At 40.6% G+C, this 16620-nt stretch overlaps 1 protein-coding gene across 2 annotated transcripts in view; it reads left to right on the top strand.

The window, feature by feature from the left end:
* The window catches only part of ARID5B (AT-rich interaction domain 5B), a gene marked incomplete at its 5' end in the record, with an annotated part of 115459 nt that overhangs the window by 87622 nt on the left and 11217 nt on the right, over positions 1-16620 (top strand). For both annotated transcript variants that reach the window (XM_084210112.1, XM_084210111.1), the window contains 2 exons: positions 94-146; positions 7059-7156. In XM_084210112.1, coding sequence (XP_084066238.1) covers positions 94-146; positions 7059-7156 — 151 coding nt within the window. The remainder of the gene's footprint in view (positions 1-93; positions 147-7058; positions 7157-16620) is intronic.

Below are 16620 nucleotides of genomic sequence, written 5' to 3'. Positions count from 1 at the left end.
ATTTTTCTTTTTTTTAAACTGTTTAATTTACATTTCTTTGAAATATGTTGGCTAATGCAATGCTTATCTAAATACTTATTGTCCCTCTAACAGTTAACCTTTGGACTATGTTTCAAGCTGCTCAAAAACTGGGAGGATATGAAACAGTAAGTGTTTAAGTAACTTAAATGAAATAATTGTGCAATCTAACTTTTCCCTGTTAGGAAAAAAAATGTAAAAGCAAACAATCATTTGCTGCATTTTAGTCTAGCTGTACTCATTGTGGGTTTATTGGGCCGTTTTTGGAAATGGTCCCAATTAGTTCCAGATCTGGCAAAATTGTAAACTTGTCGTAAAAACTCCAAGTGGAAAACATATGTAACTCTTCTCTGTCAAGGAAATTAGTTAGGTCTGTAATTTTTTCCCATGTTGAGAAAGGGCTATTATTGTACAACAAGCCAAGATTGCATAAAAGAAATTTCACTTGGCAACATCCCTGACATCTGTTCATGTCTAATATGGGAAATGTATTAAAGGCTTTCAAAAGTAATCAGCATTGTCCATTAAGGAATAGTATGCTGCAGAATCTTCTCTTATTGCAAGTGTAAAAGATCTTTATTAGACAAGGGTCAGTACCACATAAACAGGAAGTTATCAAAGTAATTCAGAAAAGTCTCTGACACTTTTTATCAGCCAACCATATCTGACAAGAGCGGTGTATTTTTAGCTCACAGGAAAATTTGATGGCCACAGATTTTACAGCATGTATTTTGAACCAATAAAATATTAGAGCAACAAACTCAGATTAAAATCTTGAAATGAGAAGAAAGAGCCGCATTAATATGGCACATCAAGATGACATTTGTAATAAAAAAACAATTGACATAGGAAGATGTCGTCACTGGAAATATTTTCTTCTCACACAATGATCAGATTAAGTTGTTCAGTTCCTGCCACAGTTAGATGAAAGAAATTATTTTTGCTTTGTTTATGAAGTAATCTGGGACATATCTGTTCTGTAGAGAAATGACAAGAAGAAATGCACTATGAAGAAACTGAAAGTCATTTGAACCAAAATGCAGAACTCACTGTTTTCCTTCCATGCTAAAGCACTTTGCTCTGTACATCAGCAGCCTGGGCTAGTTAGCATGGGTGTGACTGGGATTTTGTGAAACGTGAAATCTAACATTCTTTAAAAAAATATATGCTTGATTTGGCTTTTACTGTTGCTCTATCTTTCATTAATCAGCACATACCATGCTTATGTACAGGGGTGTGTGTAGGTGTGCTCATGGGTATGTATGAATGAATAGCTACCACAGATAGATCGTTACAGCAATTATGAGCAGTAATTGCTTGAGTTGTAAAGTGCAACGAAAATGAGGGCTGAAATCTTGAACTTGATCCAGAGCACCAGGGAAGGCCAGGAGGGAGATTGAAGGGAGAGTGGCGTGTTCAGAATGCTCAGGAAGGTGAGCAATTTTCACAGCAATGTTTCAGGTTTGTTTGAGGGGACTGAGTACAGAAGCAGGGATGCCAAAGTGGTGGTGGCTTGCTGGAGAGGCCTGAGTTTTAGTGCCAGAGGGAGAGGGATTAATTTAGACGAGCTGGAGCAGGTGAGCCTCTATACCTGAGGGAGAGCAAGAAGAGGATTGTGAATTTGTGACCACAAGGCCACAGAGGCAGGTTTGAGAAAGGTGACAGGATCAGAGGGGAAGGATCACAGCCAGAGTAGCTTCAGTCCACACTTGTCTCAAAGCTCCTGTCCTTTTCTCAGTGACAGATGTTTTCTGTTGTTTAGGAGCATTTGTCACCTTGAATGAAAATGTACCAGCAGTGCTTATTCTTCATACAGAGTAAACTAAGCAATTGCTTCCTATTCAGTAAATGGCAAGGCAAGCACAGCTCACACCCTCTGACACAGCTGTGAGCCCAGCTTTCGTTGGAAAGTGCCTGTGTCTGAAATGATGGGCCTGTCCTGTTTCTATGATGTGAGTGGCATCTGTGCTCTTTGCAGGCAAGCTGAAGTTGGGAGGACTGTTGTGATGCAACTTAAGTTGTATATGGAGCATGAGGTTTCCTGACCTCATTCTCTTCTGTTAACAGTCTCATCTTTGATATGGATCTGCCTTTGATTTAAATTCCCTGAGTATCATATTGATAGCTGTTGCAATACTTTGACCTGTGCACACCCTGGGATTTATTATTTTATGGCCAGTTGATATGCATTGAGTTTGCCAACTGCATTAGTTTGTATATAGTTTATAATGGCAAACACTGCTGAGAAGCTTTTGTGTTTTATTGGTTTCATTTTTCACAAGTCAGTGGATGGTAGGGGTGACGTGGACCTCAGTTATCAGTTCTAGGATCTTAGGCAGGTCTACTTACTTGCTGCAATTTCAAGTGAGTGCTTTAATTCAGTGTTGAGCAGAATCCAGCACTCTCATACACGGTGCCACCATCCATTGATGAGGAGTAGTTGTGGCATGCAAGTGTGGCTTTGTCAAACCTGCCCTGTTTAATACGCATTTATCTCTATGGCCCCTTCCATCTGACTTGAGCAAACCATTACAAGGGCTTCATCATCTTTAATTGGTTTTAAAATTTCACAAGTTAGTGCTTCGTGCACTGAGATAGAGGTCTTTTCTCTTGGAAGTATTGTAAAGAAAATTATATTTAAAAGTAGATATTTGACTTCAACATGTGTCAGCCATTTTATGAACAGGAAATAGATAAAAGATTGCTTAAAATGACATATGGAAACTTAAAGTAGTCAGATGACAATTTATTAAGCAGCATAGAAACCTTCCCAGTTAAAGCAGTTGCAAACTTTACATCCTTTTATTTGGCAGAACAGTTATAGTCTGCCCATTTTTAATTTTATCCACTGCCTTGTCCATTTTGTTCATATATAGGTGTTTTGATGCAGTATAAAAAACATTATTGAGATACAAGCATGGATCATGTGTGGTGTTTTTCAGCTTCTGCACAGATTCACAGAAGATCTTTGTGATGTTTTTGAGTCCAGTCCTGTCAGTTAAGGATCTAAAAGTGACTGAGAACAGACAGGAATTGGATTTGAGATGCAGAGAACAACTTTCTTAGCCATCTGACTTTCCCCCTGGGGGAATGGATCCAGTGAGGCTTGACAGAAAGCATTACCTTTGTATATGGGATATACATACAGGATATCTAATAGTGTCAGGTTATGATCGTGTGTCATATTTAAATGCTCTCCATTTCAAATACTTAAGAGAGTCATTTCTCCTCTATTTGATTACTAATTCTTAGTTAGTTGTCATCTATAACTGTGTAATACCACGCTCCCTTGTACTTGTTGTTGAACACGGCTTAATAAAAACAGCAATCCATACAAACTGGTTTAAGACTTTAACAGATGAAGCTGTCTCTTTGTAGTTTGTGGAATCATATTTCTCTTAAACAAAGATATGTGAGATGAGCATCTTTGTTACTAATAATAGGAGAGTGCATTGGAAAGCATTCTCTGTAGCAGACCTTCACAGTATGAATGATTTAAAATGTCCCCAAATCGCTGGATGAAATATGAGACAATGCCATGTTGTAGGAGGCTCAGCTGCAGTGGCATTTAACAGCCATGGCCTAGAATTTTCTTAGTCAGTCTAAGTCAAGTGAGTAAAAGGTGCAGAAGTTCATAGATGGGAAACTTCCAGGACTTTCCTAAAGAGTTGTCCTTGGCAAATTATGAACTAGCATTTTTTTCCTTTTGAGCCAACATAAAAGGAGTGCCTTGGCATGTTTGCAGAAGGCTGTGCTGCTGAATGGACTCTACCTGGAGATGTCTTAGAAAGATAAAGGATAAAAAGAAACTTAGGTGGAGCTTAACCTTCAGTATGTAGCAGCTTAGATTTTGCCAAAGGTCAGAGGGATCCCATTTAGCTGCTGCCTCCTGGAAGCAACAATGAAGTGCTTTAGTTTTTAAAAATTAGTGATTGATGCATACAGCAGTCCTATGTCTGGGCAGGCCCAATGAAACTGGTATATCAGTGGAATGCAAAGCTAACTGGGTTTGTTTCATACAGAACTAATTCCCAGAGCTCTGAAGAGAGCTGTGAACATCATGCACCATGACCAGAAAATCCCCCATTATGTTTGCAGCAGGAAATAAGCAACAAGCCTTTCACAAGGAAGGGAGCTGGGAGATAGAATTGCAGTGCAGAAGACCTTAAGATATCTCAAAGCAGAAGACACCATTAAAAGCATGTTTGTAAACAGCCTTCTGCTTTAATAGATAAGATCATTGCTTTTTTTTTTTTTTTTCTTGACTGCCAGTCACTGACTGCATAATACTATGCTTATAGGAACCAGATCAGATCTGCTCTTACATCCCTAGACAGGCCAGTCTCTGTGCTTAACTCAGATTTTCTCTTGGTTGGGGAAGATGGCAGAGAAGTTTTCAAAGGTGCTGGCTTTCCATGGGCCCAGCACAAGGATTTTGAACTGGGAAGAACTTGTATGAGAAAGGCCCTCAGTGGCATATGATCAGTAGGAACATCCAGCTTGAGCAGTAGGAACATCCAGCTTGAGCAGTCCTGCCCTGCATGACAAGAGTGCACTTTCCTCAGTGAAGCATTTTGTTCAGATTGTTTAAGGATGTAATTAATCAGTTCCTTTAGTCCTTTGAAGTTTATTAAGCATAAAAAATAAACTTTCCAGAGCAGGGGAAAACTCAACCCCAGGCTTTGTTAGAATAACAATTGTTTCAGGGAATGTCAAATTTAAACTCCCTCTGTGGGAGGGCACAACTCAGTTAATTGCCAAGGAGCTCTGGTCCATTGCAGATGTAGAATTGGATAGAACTGGGAAAATGTTTGTGAAAATACTATTATTCTAAGCAGCTTGGAAGAAAGAGACACAAAAAATGATCCATGGACTTCAAAGGGATTCACTTTTCCCCTTAGTTATGTTTACTAGTGTTCCAGCTTGAGTATCAACTCTTGAGTCAGCTCATGGTAAATGAGACTAAGGCTCTAAAGCACTGCTTTTGAAAATGGAGACCATGCTTCTTAGTCATATCAGGATGATTATAAGGGGGACTTAGAGTAGTCCTCCTGCTAACTAATCCTTGGCTTTCATTTAAAGTTTCTGCTCAGCATCACTGTTCTTAGCCAAGGTTTCAGGTCCTGGACAGCCTTGCAAGCTCAGCCAGATTGTGCTTGTCAGAGGGCTGGAGCACAGACCCCAGAGCAGCTTTGTGCACCTTCATTCCCCCATCCGTGAGCCTGCCTGAGGTTTGCTTGCTGCAGTCCTCAAGGGATCTGTGATTTTTTGGGAGCTCCAAGAAGGCAACAGCTGCCTGGCCACACCTCTGTCTTGTCTGTCCTGAGGAATGGTGGAATGTGGGAGGCAGGACCAGAGGTAGCTTCCCATCCAGGCATTCCTCCACAACAGGATACTTGGTCCAACTCTCATTTGACTTTTTGGGTTGCATAAAGAGCATCCATTCATATTCTTAGGATGTGATGTTCTTTATGGCTTATTAGGACTCTGGTTCTTCAAGCACTTTAATAGTAATAATAAGAAGTGTGGGTAGCCTGAGGAAGGGACAGCATAAGAACTGAAACAAAACAGACTTAGTATGAACCTTATCATAAGTGTTTGATTTGTATTTAAATAACTTGCTTTTGTGGAATTTATCCTTGAATTGCTTGAATCCTTGTGCCGATAGTCTTTCAGTTTATTATAAAAGACAGAAAATAAAATTAGTGAAGTCAGTTCATTTAGCTTTATATAAGGTTTAAGATAAAACACCTTTTCTTTTTTTTCCAAAGTATCTATGGGTGCAAACTATGCTCAGGTGCTGATAGTGAGTTAAAGCTACTGCTGTTTTCTGGAGAACTCTGCAAATAATAAATTTGAAGAAAATGTGACATTATCAAGTGATAAGACTCCAGCCATACTTTTGGCTTTGGAGAATAATTTCTGCAAAGGAAGGATTTTCCCTTTATATTGAGTGAAACAAAATATCTCTTACCCTGTAATATTTAATGATGGTAGCTATCTCCTCTTGTTTAGATTAAAATTACAGGCCTCAGATTGCAAGTTGTAATATTTGTTCTCTTCTGATTGCTGCCTTTAGCTCCTCAGTAAATGCCATTGACTGCTCTGTGGGTAACTCCAAAGAAGCCTCCAGGGCTGAATATATTAAAATCCACAGCATTCCACAGCAAATGACAAAATTCTCCCCAGATTGCCCCCACCAGTTTTGTACTGGCTTTCTTTATGAGCTGCAGGCAAACAAGGGTGATCTGTTGTGCTTGTCCTATTCCTGTTTCTCTTCCTGTTTTAAATATAGCAGAATACAGCTAAAATAATGAAGTGGTATTCAGAAACAATCCTTTTGCCAGGTCTTCCATCTGTTATTCTGTATAATCCTAATTTCTGTACAAAAAAAAACCCAGAACCATGGTATGCAACTCAATATGTTACAAGATGTTTATTTTCATCAGTATGGTCCAATAAAGTACACAGCTCAAATATTAACATTGGAGTATGTTAAGATTTCAGTACTATTTGATCTGTATATTTTACAGATATAAATGGATAAAAATAAACAGCTTGTAACATATATAGTTACGGACTATGGTTTTGTGGATTTACGGAATTCTGTGGTGGATTTGAGTTTTGCAGCAGATTTATTATCTCTAATTCAGTTAAAATAACTATGTAATCATTATTTGTGCTGAATATGGTTTGAGCTTCATTTTTATAATTCACTGTGGGATTTGTCTGCATAACTTCTGATAGTTAACGACCCTATATTGATTGAGATTTTTTTGTGAGTCTGTATTGCTTGTGACTTGATAATGAATCAGTCAGATCATTCCATTTTAGAGAGAAAGAAAATAGACATAGTGTTAACTTACAAAAAAAAAAATACATCCAAAGCTCTGTGTACTGTATATATTCTGTAGGGGCTTTTATAGTGCTCGTAGTACATGCTGTTCTGAAAGTGTCATATGTGCATTTGTTGTTGTGAAGTCAAATGCTGTAGAATCTGTAAAGATGCAAGATTAAATTTTCCATTGCCATTTTTGCAGATAACAGCCCGTCGACAATGGAAACATATTTATGATGAATTAGGTGGTAACCCTGGAAGCACAAGTGCTGCTACATGTACTCGCAGACATTATGAAAGGTAAGATAACAAATCTGAAATGCTTGTTTAATAATGAAAAAATTAATTTGGAAAGCCTTCAAAGCATTTTGTAAGGAATTAGAGAAAAAGAGAGAGAGTCGTCTTAAAGATTTAGTAAATAGCTCCCCAACACTTTAGTCAGATAATCCATTGTGATTTAAACCAGAGTGTCTGTCTCCAGTGACTAAGTAAATAAAAAAAGCATCTGATTTTTCTTTGGTATAGATCTTAATTTTTGCAACAGCTTTCCAGTTAAAGAAGCTGAAAAATTGAGGAAAACATACTCGAGGAAAAATAAGAAACAGCAGCTAATTGATGAAAACACTTGTCTTCTATAATTTTTTAGGAATACCAATTAAACAGATTGTGGTTTTGATCAAAATAATGGGGTGGCCCATAATGCAGGGTGCTGTTAGTGTTGTAGGTCATGCTGAGCATTGCATTCCTCTTCTTCATGGCATTCCTTCCCTCCTCCCTGCCTGCGAGCTGCTGCCAAACACTCTTTCTCTTCAGCCATTGTTGCTGGTCAGAACTGTTGAATTCTTATTCTTCCCATGTAGATAATAACTTCCAGGGCTTGTGAAGCCAGAACACATTGAATAAAATACTGGAGCTGGAATGTTGTTTTGATTTGTTTTTTAGAAACAACTGTTGGGTCTTTTTCTTTTCTTTTTCCTTTTATCTTTTTTTTTTTTCCTTTTTCTTCTGGTTTTTTTTTTTTTTTCTTCTTAGACAAGCAAATGTGAATAAAAGCTCAGCAGTTTTCGGCTCAGATATATAAAATTGAGTCTCTTGTTCCTGGGCATAAACAAGTCACTTTGCTGGGCTCAGGAAGAGATTGTACTTGCCCATGCAGAAGGTGGCACAGCAGAGCTGTGTTCAGTGGACACTTTCTCTCCTTATCTTAGTGCCTGATGTGTCAGCCTCTCATAGAGATATACTGCCATCCTCATGGAGGGTGGGGGATTTGATCATGCTCATTTACAGGGGACGTCTCCAGCAGAAGGCCTTGGGTGCACAGAGGAGTTGCATGTAATGAATGCCATTATAAATGTTAGAAGCTTTCTGGAGACTGAGCCAAGTACCAGAGTGAAGTGAGTGAGTTGCTGTGCATGTCAGAGGGGGCTTTTCCCAGCCTTCATGTTGCAGACAAATGTTATAGATTGTTTTATTGACTCATCAGATTGTGGGTATTCAGCTCTTCCACCCCCATCATTATAGTCTTGAGAGTCTCAGACCTTCCTCTTGCACCCAAGCCAGCTCATGGGTTTCCAACTAACTGGCAGTGTGGCTTTTCCCTTGCCAGATGTTCTGTGGGGGAGGTTATTTGACAGAGGAGACCCGGGCACACATAAGCATTAGGTCTCTGTGGGTTTGCGTTGCAGAGGGAGCCTTGCTGAAACCCTGGAGTCACCGAGAGAGCGCACCTCTTGTAGTTGTTGAAAACTAAATGAGCCATTCACAAATACTCCATGAACCCCTGGCTGTCTCTTCTGCTTTCCTGACAATGTTCAATGCTAGTGGTTTGGGTGTTTTTTTATATGTAAAAGCTTTGCATTGCACTCCCATGCATAGAGACTTGCGTGTGGCTGACTCAGCAGTTACTTGGGTATGCTCTGAAGTGCCACAAAACCCATTGTGCTGTCTGGAAAACCTGAACAGTCCTGATGCCTTCCAAATGGAAAAGCCTTTCCAGGCTACCCAAAAGCAGTTCAGCTTGACTTGACCTGGTCTGAGGAAAGTGTCTTCTAGTTTATGATTAGATTGGTCTTCATACTGAAGAACTCAATTCTGAGTTCATGGATGCCAGTCTATCATGTGGTTCTGTATAAGGTCTGATATGAGGCAGCACCTAATTTTCCACATCCCTGGCAGGCTATCAAAAGATGTCATTTGGAGCAAAAAATCTTGCAGGACTTTCAGGTTAGCCCTGAGCTTACCTAAAATGTTCTTCACTAAATCTGTTCTGAAAAACCAAAACACATATACAAAAAACCTCAGTAACTCATCCAGTCTCTACTTTTCTAGTGTTAGATGCTCTTTTTCCACTACAGGAAAGCTGTATGAAGCCTCAGACTTGAAAAAAAGTAAATGAAATTGTCATGGTTTGTTTCAACTGGTAATTCTTACTACAGCACCTGTAAATGTAATGCTCATTTATGGGTAAAGTGCTCAGGTGACATGTAATCTAAAACTAGATAGTTTTAGATTCCTGTAGTGCAGGAATACACATGCTCATGATTCAGGACACACATACATTTTCAAACTTGAAACTGTACAGCTGAACTGGGAATTGAATTATCTGGAAAGCAAATGCTGAGTAAATCTCCTGATTTTTCCTTTCTGAATCCCACTGGCCTTTCCTTGCTTAGTGGAGGCAGAACAGGCAGTTCCCTGACTTACTGGCCCTGCTGCTGTTTGACTTAGCCTTGCCATTCATCTCTACAACTGGATCTCAAGGGCATCCATGTTGTGTTAACCAGCTCTCTCCCAAGAGGAGCTACTAGCTGTTTGCATCAACTTTAGCATATCAAGGCTGCTCAGGTGGCAGCCACCTTTCAGTGACATCTTGGGATGCTGAAGAGTGGAATGGTACATATGTCCCAATTCAGGCATTGCCATCCCTCCTTCCTGCCCTCTCCTGTTCCCCTTTTCAAGGCAGAGTTTCACACACAATTTCAAAGGCTGAAAAGAGAGAGACGAAAAGAAAACCATTAACAGCAACCAACCAACAAAACCCAAACACGAAATACAAGCACTGGAGAGGGCAAAGTTGTCTCTCTATCTACCAAATTCAATGAAGAAATACTGCTTTCTGTAAAGGTGTTTATAACCTCTGCAAAGCTACCATTTGACTGCAGATTCATGGTACAGTGGATGGCAAAAGCTGGAACAAAGCCATTTTTAAAGGTTTTGGGGAATGTGTTGCTCTGCACCCTGCTGTTTGGAGCAGGGTTTGTGGTGGTAGCTGTTGGTGTGCTATAGGTAGGTAGAGTGCTTCAGTTGGGGCGGTGTTTTCTTTTTTTCTCTGCTAAAAGGGAAAGAAAGGCTTTGTGTGCATTTTCAGCTGATTCATTTATCATTAATACAGTTCCTGTTTCCAGTAACTGTTTTCATTTTAAAATAAGGCAAGGCTGCCAGTGTTTCAGTAAGTGTTATATTATATATTAGTTAGACAACTTCTGTCTTATTAATGAGTATAATAATGAAAGTGCAGGTTTCTGAGTAGAAGCAATGAGTGTTTTTATTTAAAGCATAGCAGGCATCGTATAATGCCAATGAATGCATTATTGTCACTGTAGGCATGGCTGGTCTGGACCTGCCTCTGATTGGGTTATTCCAAATAGGCCCAAGCACTTCATAAAAATGTCTTTGTCAGCCTAGTTTTCCTTCCAAACCTATTCATCTCTGTCAGTTTTTAATATTAGTACCAGGCTCTTGGCTATAGTCCATTAGTACTGTACTTAATTGCTCATGTTACAGATGATTACCAATATAAAAAGCATTAATGTTTTCCCATCATGGGACTGTTGCTCTGTGCATGACTTGGACTGTACAGAGCTTATAAGGTGTTGTTGTTTTGGTCGTTACTGTTTTCATTAATGTTCCTCTAATGATCTTTCACGATCACAGAAAGCCAGAGGTCTGTGTGGTTGGTACGAGCTGATTCAGCCTACAGCGTTCCCTTGAAACTCTCTCAGCCCTTGTCACTATCCTGCATCTCTCTCTCGCTTATCAAGAAACCCTCAGAAACGGCTCCTTTTCTGCGAAGCGCTCTGCCCCATGCTGTCTTCCCCTAATAATGCAGATGTGGTTTTCACATGCAGGGTTTGAGGTTTCTTTTCGCTTTTACACAAAACACATGATCGGCAGCTTTAACTTTCTGGCATGAGCAGCACACTGTGTTTCTGCAGTGCTGATGACGTTGTTTTCAGGGATTTTTTGTAAACACTACACCGCTGCTCCCCCCTTCCCCCCCCCACCAAAAAAAAGAACCAAACCAAAAAATCCAGCCTGCTTGTTGGCAAGGTATAAAAAGTTCCCAATAAAATACATTGAACAAAACAGAAATACCAGTAATTACCTGTTGGGGCCTTTTTCTGTCTCCAAGTCTGGCTGTGATTCATCTTGGTTTCCTCCAGAGCAAGTCCCGTGCATGGGCTGTGCACAAACACACATGGGCTGGGGGATTGTGCTGTGCAGGGGCATGCAGTAGCTCTCCTTGGTTTCTCTGGTGGACAGACCTGTTGGAAGGTGTCATGGCAGGCAGCTGCATGGTACCATAGACCTGTGGCTTCCTGGCCTCTTTGGGTGCTGCAGGAGACTGGGCTTCCTTAGGATCTTCAGCAAGGATGGAGCCAGAGAACCCCATAGCCCAAGTCCTGCTCTTCAGCCCCATGTCTCCTGTGCTGGCCCTCACAAGTTACTAGCATTTCAAAAACCAGTCGGTCCTGGGCAGACACAGCTGAAGAGGGATTTATTAGGCCTTGTGCTCTCACTGAATTAAGGCAGCTCAGTGGGAAAGTATTCTGCAGAGACACAGCCACCTGGAACTTGAGGAGGGGCAGATAGGTGAGATGGGCTGTATTTCTTCACAATGGGGCAGCAAGTGGCTGTGCCCACACTTCGGAGGGTGACCTGCAGAGGGTTTTATTCTGGCTGTGAGTGTGGCCCCTAGGTACTTGCACCTCTACCAGGGAACTAAACTTCAGGAGATGCAGTGCCTTGTACAGTTCAGAGGCCATTCTGCCATTTTTCTTTCTAAATCTCTCACATAAAAATTATATATGATCACAAACACAAGGCAGGTCAAAATAGGTCCCTTACACGGTTTCTCTTTAACAGCCATAAAGTCTGTCTACCCTGAGGATATTGTGCAGTAATTCAATATGCAGGAGAGCCCTGTGTTCCATGCAAATGCTGTTTGGTTTTCTAAAGCATTTGGATAACTTTCATAACATGTAAGCATTTCAGTGGAATTTTGCAGGAAATAACAGCCAGTCGTTAGCGGGAACAAAAGGTAGGGGGCTAGTATAGCATCTGCATGAAATTGCTTATGGTTATCTTTTTATATACACATTGTAATTAATAGAAGGTTTTGATTTACACTGTTAAGTGTGAAAACATCCCCAGGCAAAAATTAATCAAATGTTATGTCATGCTGTAAACTACAACTAGCTCTTTGTTTGACTCAGAAAAAAACTTGCCAAGCAACAGTTTTCTCTCCTTGTTTTATTTTTGTCTTCACCCCACTTCCCTGCCCCCCTCACACTTCAGCTGGTCCCAGACTCCCAGAAAACTTCACAAGTTGCAAATTGTCTCCATAGTTTTCCATCAAGCACAAATTTAAGCCTGAAGATAGATGAGGTGTCTCAGTTCTATCTTTATTTTCCTAGGTTTTTGGTTTGGGTTTGTTTTTTTTTTTTCTTAATAAATAACAAGAGGCTTCTACTTATGATTTTCTGCCCTCAGGGCTTTATCATTAAGATTAAATAACTGTACTCTCAAGCATACCACTGAACAAACATCTTTTCAATTATGTGAGTAACAGATGCTTTAACAAAGGAACTATTGAAAATTCAGAAAGCTTCCCCCCTCCCCAAAATTTAAAAAGTATCAGATGACAGAGGAATGTAATTGTTTACCATTAAAACAGATCCCTAGCTGTCCTTTTAAAACATCTGAGAACATGCTTTTTTTTTTTCAAAATTTCTGGGGTTTCAGCCTCATCAAGTTGCTGGCCCGTGCTAGAGTCAGCGGGAGTCCTTGAGTGCAAAGTGCTGGACAGTTGGGCAGTGCCTTTAAGTGCCTGTAAGCAGATGATCTCTCTCCTGGTGGGGAGTTGTTTTCCCACCTACATCCTTCCTTTCACCCAGGAGTTTGTCCCAGCAGAACTGGGGCATGCTGAGTGCTGCCCAGTGCTGCTGGGTGCATTGTCACCCGAGCAGAGAGGCCCTTGCCAGGCGTGCCCACTATGCACGTGTACCTTGGCACTTACTGGGTGCTGGGGCCCTGCAGTGCTCAGAGCTTGGGGTTGCCAGCAGTCCAGCTCAGTGTCACCCATGGCAATCTCATTCCTTGACATCCAGGAGTAGGAACAGACTCAGCACAGGGGACAAGCCCCTTTTCCCTGCTGAGTAACCTCAGGAGAATGCTGCACAGTGAGAGGTGTTCCATTCTTTTTTGCAGGAACAGCACCAATGAGTGAGCACCAAGTTAGATCTTTTCCCTCGGGCTGCTCAGAGATGCTGGGAATCTCCACCTTGTACTTTAGAATTTTGTTAACATGAAAGAGAATGCCCATAGTTGTTTAGCTTTCTGCAATATAGATGTTACTCAGAGCTCCCAGGGAGGGTCAGCAGGGTTTTGGAGTCCTGCCAGGAGGCCTGCACCCCACAGGCAATGCAAAATGGCACCTGTAAGCTTGTTCTGAGCATAGGGACCAAGCATTGTGGGGACTCCATGGACCTACCAAACAAAATTCATGTCTGCCTTTGGATGCAGAAATGGTGACTATGGCCAAAATAGAGTCTTGTAGTGGTTTTGGTAGAGTGATCTGGGGAAGTTGCTCTGTGTCCACCACCCTTCCTTTGACTCTTTTCCATGCAGTGAATCTGTGCCAAAGGCAGAAGACTGGAATTGTTCATCTCCCCCTGCTGAGCCCTAGGATCAGGACTGCTTGAGCTTGCCTCACTGGGCTGTGCAGTTAAATCAACAGCTGTGTTTGTAATGTCACTAATTTCCAGTTTACTTAAAACGAAGTGTCTTTGAATTCTCTTAGAGCAGCACTGTTCCCACCTTTCAGCAGTAAGCCATTCTCATTACCCACCAGCACTCCCAGTGGGCTGTGAGGAAAGTTGTTATTGAAAGGATGAAAGAGCCATTTCTTTAAGGAAGGAAAGTTCTTTGGAAAGAAAATTGAACTCCAGCATATTTTGTCTTTGCTGATATAATATGTGCTTCAGACAAATGCAAATAAAGCCACTGCTATTGTGTTCTGCACAAAAGCACGTGAGGCTTACTTTCATAACCCCTGCATTGTACAATGCAGTCCAGGGAAATCAGACTTCAGGAACACACTGCTTCATTTCCTGAATGTATTTTATAGTCCCATTTTGGAAAACAAGTGGAGACCTTAAAGTTTGGGTTATTCCTCTCCCCTCTTTGCTGGGCATGTGTCACTGGTGCACAGGAGAGCTGCCTCCTGCTCCTGGCTATCCCCACCAACTGATTGTCGTTGAAGGTTTCCCTTGTTGTTTCCCTTGCCTGCACTGGACCAGTGCTCGAAGATTTATTCTTTTGAAAAGCAACAGCTTAAAAAAAGACAAGACTTCTCTTGGGATCAGAGCTCAGGCATTCCTGCTGGTCCTTTAAAACAGCTCAATGTTTTGCTAGAAATGACTTTCTAGGGGAAAAGAATCAGGTTTCTCTCATCGAGGTTACTGATAGGGGCCCATTTTCACCACAGGGGCTGTCCCAGCCCTGCACTCAGACCCTCTGGCTGCAGCTCTGCCCAGCTGCTGTGAGGACGTCCTGGAGCAGATGGGTGCCCTCTTGGACTGAAAAAACTGGTTGTCTTGCCCCCCAGCTCTGCTAGTACCTGCAGAGGAAGGAATTGGAGCCACCATAGCCTTATGTGCTCAGGAGGAAAGCGTTTTCCAAATTCCTACCACTAAAGAGACCTATTGCCTGTCCCTTTTCAGCATTTTTGAAGCTCTAACAGCTTAATGTTCTCATGATTTACATTAGCATCTAATCCTTGCATAATCTCACTAATCCCTTGGCCCCAAGATATCCATTGGCAGTGAGTTCCACGGGTTAACTGGTTGCTGTATTCATTTGGTGGAGCAAATTTAAATCATTTTCCATTTCTGTTGCAATTAGCCTCCTTAACCTGGCCAAGGATGCGAATGGGGCAACATCTCCCAAGGAGTGGACTTTGGTATTTTAAGGCCTTCCAAGATTATTCTTGTGGCTGAGAGGCTCCAGTGCATCCTATTTTGTGTTGGGCTTGGATCCCTGGAGAAAGTACAATGATGTCAATGGGAGACATGCTGAAATATTTTATTCTGCCAGAAAGAAAACAAAAATAAACACTGAAATAGCAATACAAAAAAAACATTGTAGGGGCTGTGCTGAGTTGCCTCCTTCCCTCCATCACCCTGTTGTCCTGGGCATATGGTTCCTCCCCAGCCCAGAGCCCTGTCATATCCATACCCAGTAGGGAGAATTAAAGAGGAAACTGGCAGCCTTAACATTTAATTTCCTTCCTCTTTCTGGGCTGGTCAGATCCTTTGCATTATTGTAACTATTTTTTTTATCATGCCTATAAATAGATGTGCTCTCATGTGTCCTGTGAAGCAGAGTCAGGCCAAAAAAGTCATTCATTCTGCATAATCAATACATGTAGTGGTTACTGGCTCAGATGAGAACTTGCACTGTTAGTTCTGTAGCTGGGAAAAAAAAATTTGACTAATAAAGATTAAGGGCTTTTTTTTTCTCTTTTTATGAAATGCTAATGATGGAGACATGTTTGATATACTGTGAAATACATTTCTCTAATGTGAAGTTTCTGCTTTTTGTTGGGAAAGAGATTTAGTCCCTGGAGGATTTTAGAATTTGTAAATATAAAATTATCTGCTTCAGTGTTTTTTAAAAAAAGGTTGGCAGAAAGCCAGCTTACTTACATTACTGTAATAGATTTGCTGACCTCTGACATCTGCTGCAGAGAAGTACATTGAATTTTTCATAATATCAGATGATGCAGATCTAAAAACTCGGTACACTGCACCATTATTTAATTCAGGACTTACTAAAGGAAAATCTTTTTTTAATAGCAGTTTATACGTGATTAAACTTAATATTGCCGATTGTAATAAATCAGGATTAGTATAGTACTGATTTGTTAATCTAACTTATATTGATTTTAAGTTGTCTTTATTTTTAAAAAAAGAAAAAGAAAAAAAGGAAAAAGACTGGCTTTTCACAGTGACTGAATTTAATAAGAAGCCCTGTGATAGCAAAGACTCCCCTACTGTTTCTGCTCTTGGCTGGAAAATGTTATTCTTGTATTATTCCAGGAAAAAAAAAAAAACCTCATGCTGCTAAAAATCTGCTGCCTGTGGAAAGATTTTTTTAATACACTAGTGCTTACATATTCTATTTATGTTAATTGACTTATAAATAATACATTTTATTAATGTTAATATTGGAATCTTGATCATGATAAAGACCCTTTTATTTGGTCTTCTCACAGGCTTTACAAGTAAATATTCTTTAGACCACAAAATATTCCCCCTCTTTTCCTTTTTTATGAATACTTTTATACTTCCCCCCCTGTCGGGAAGTACAGCCACAGTTCAAAGCAACTGAAAACATAATTGTTTTTCCAACACGCGATACATTTGAGGTATGTGGATCCAGTTTTTTGGACGTTGTCTTTACCTCTCCTTGCACAAAGATTG

The sequence above is a fragment of the Fringilla coelebs genome (assembly GCF_963513975.1).
Source record: "Fringilla coelebs genome assembly, chromosome: 8".
Classification (NCBI taxonomy): domain Eukaryota; kingdom Metazoa; phylum Chordata; class Aves; order Passeriformes; family Fringillidae; genus Fringilla; species Fringilla coelebs.
The sequence above is the reverse complement of the archived record's forward strand: the minus strand, read 5'-3'. Positions and strand labels throughout refer to the sequence as shown.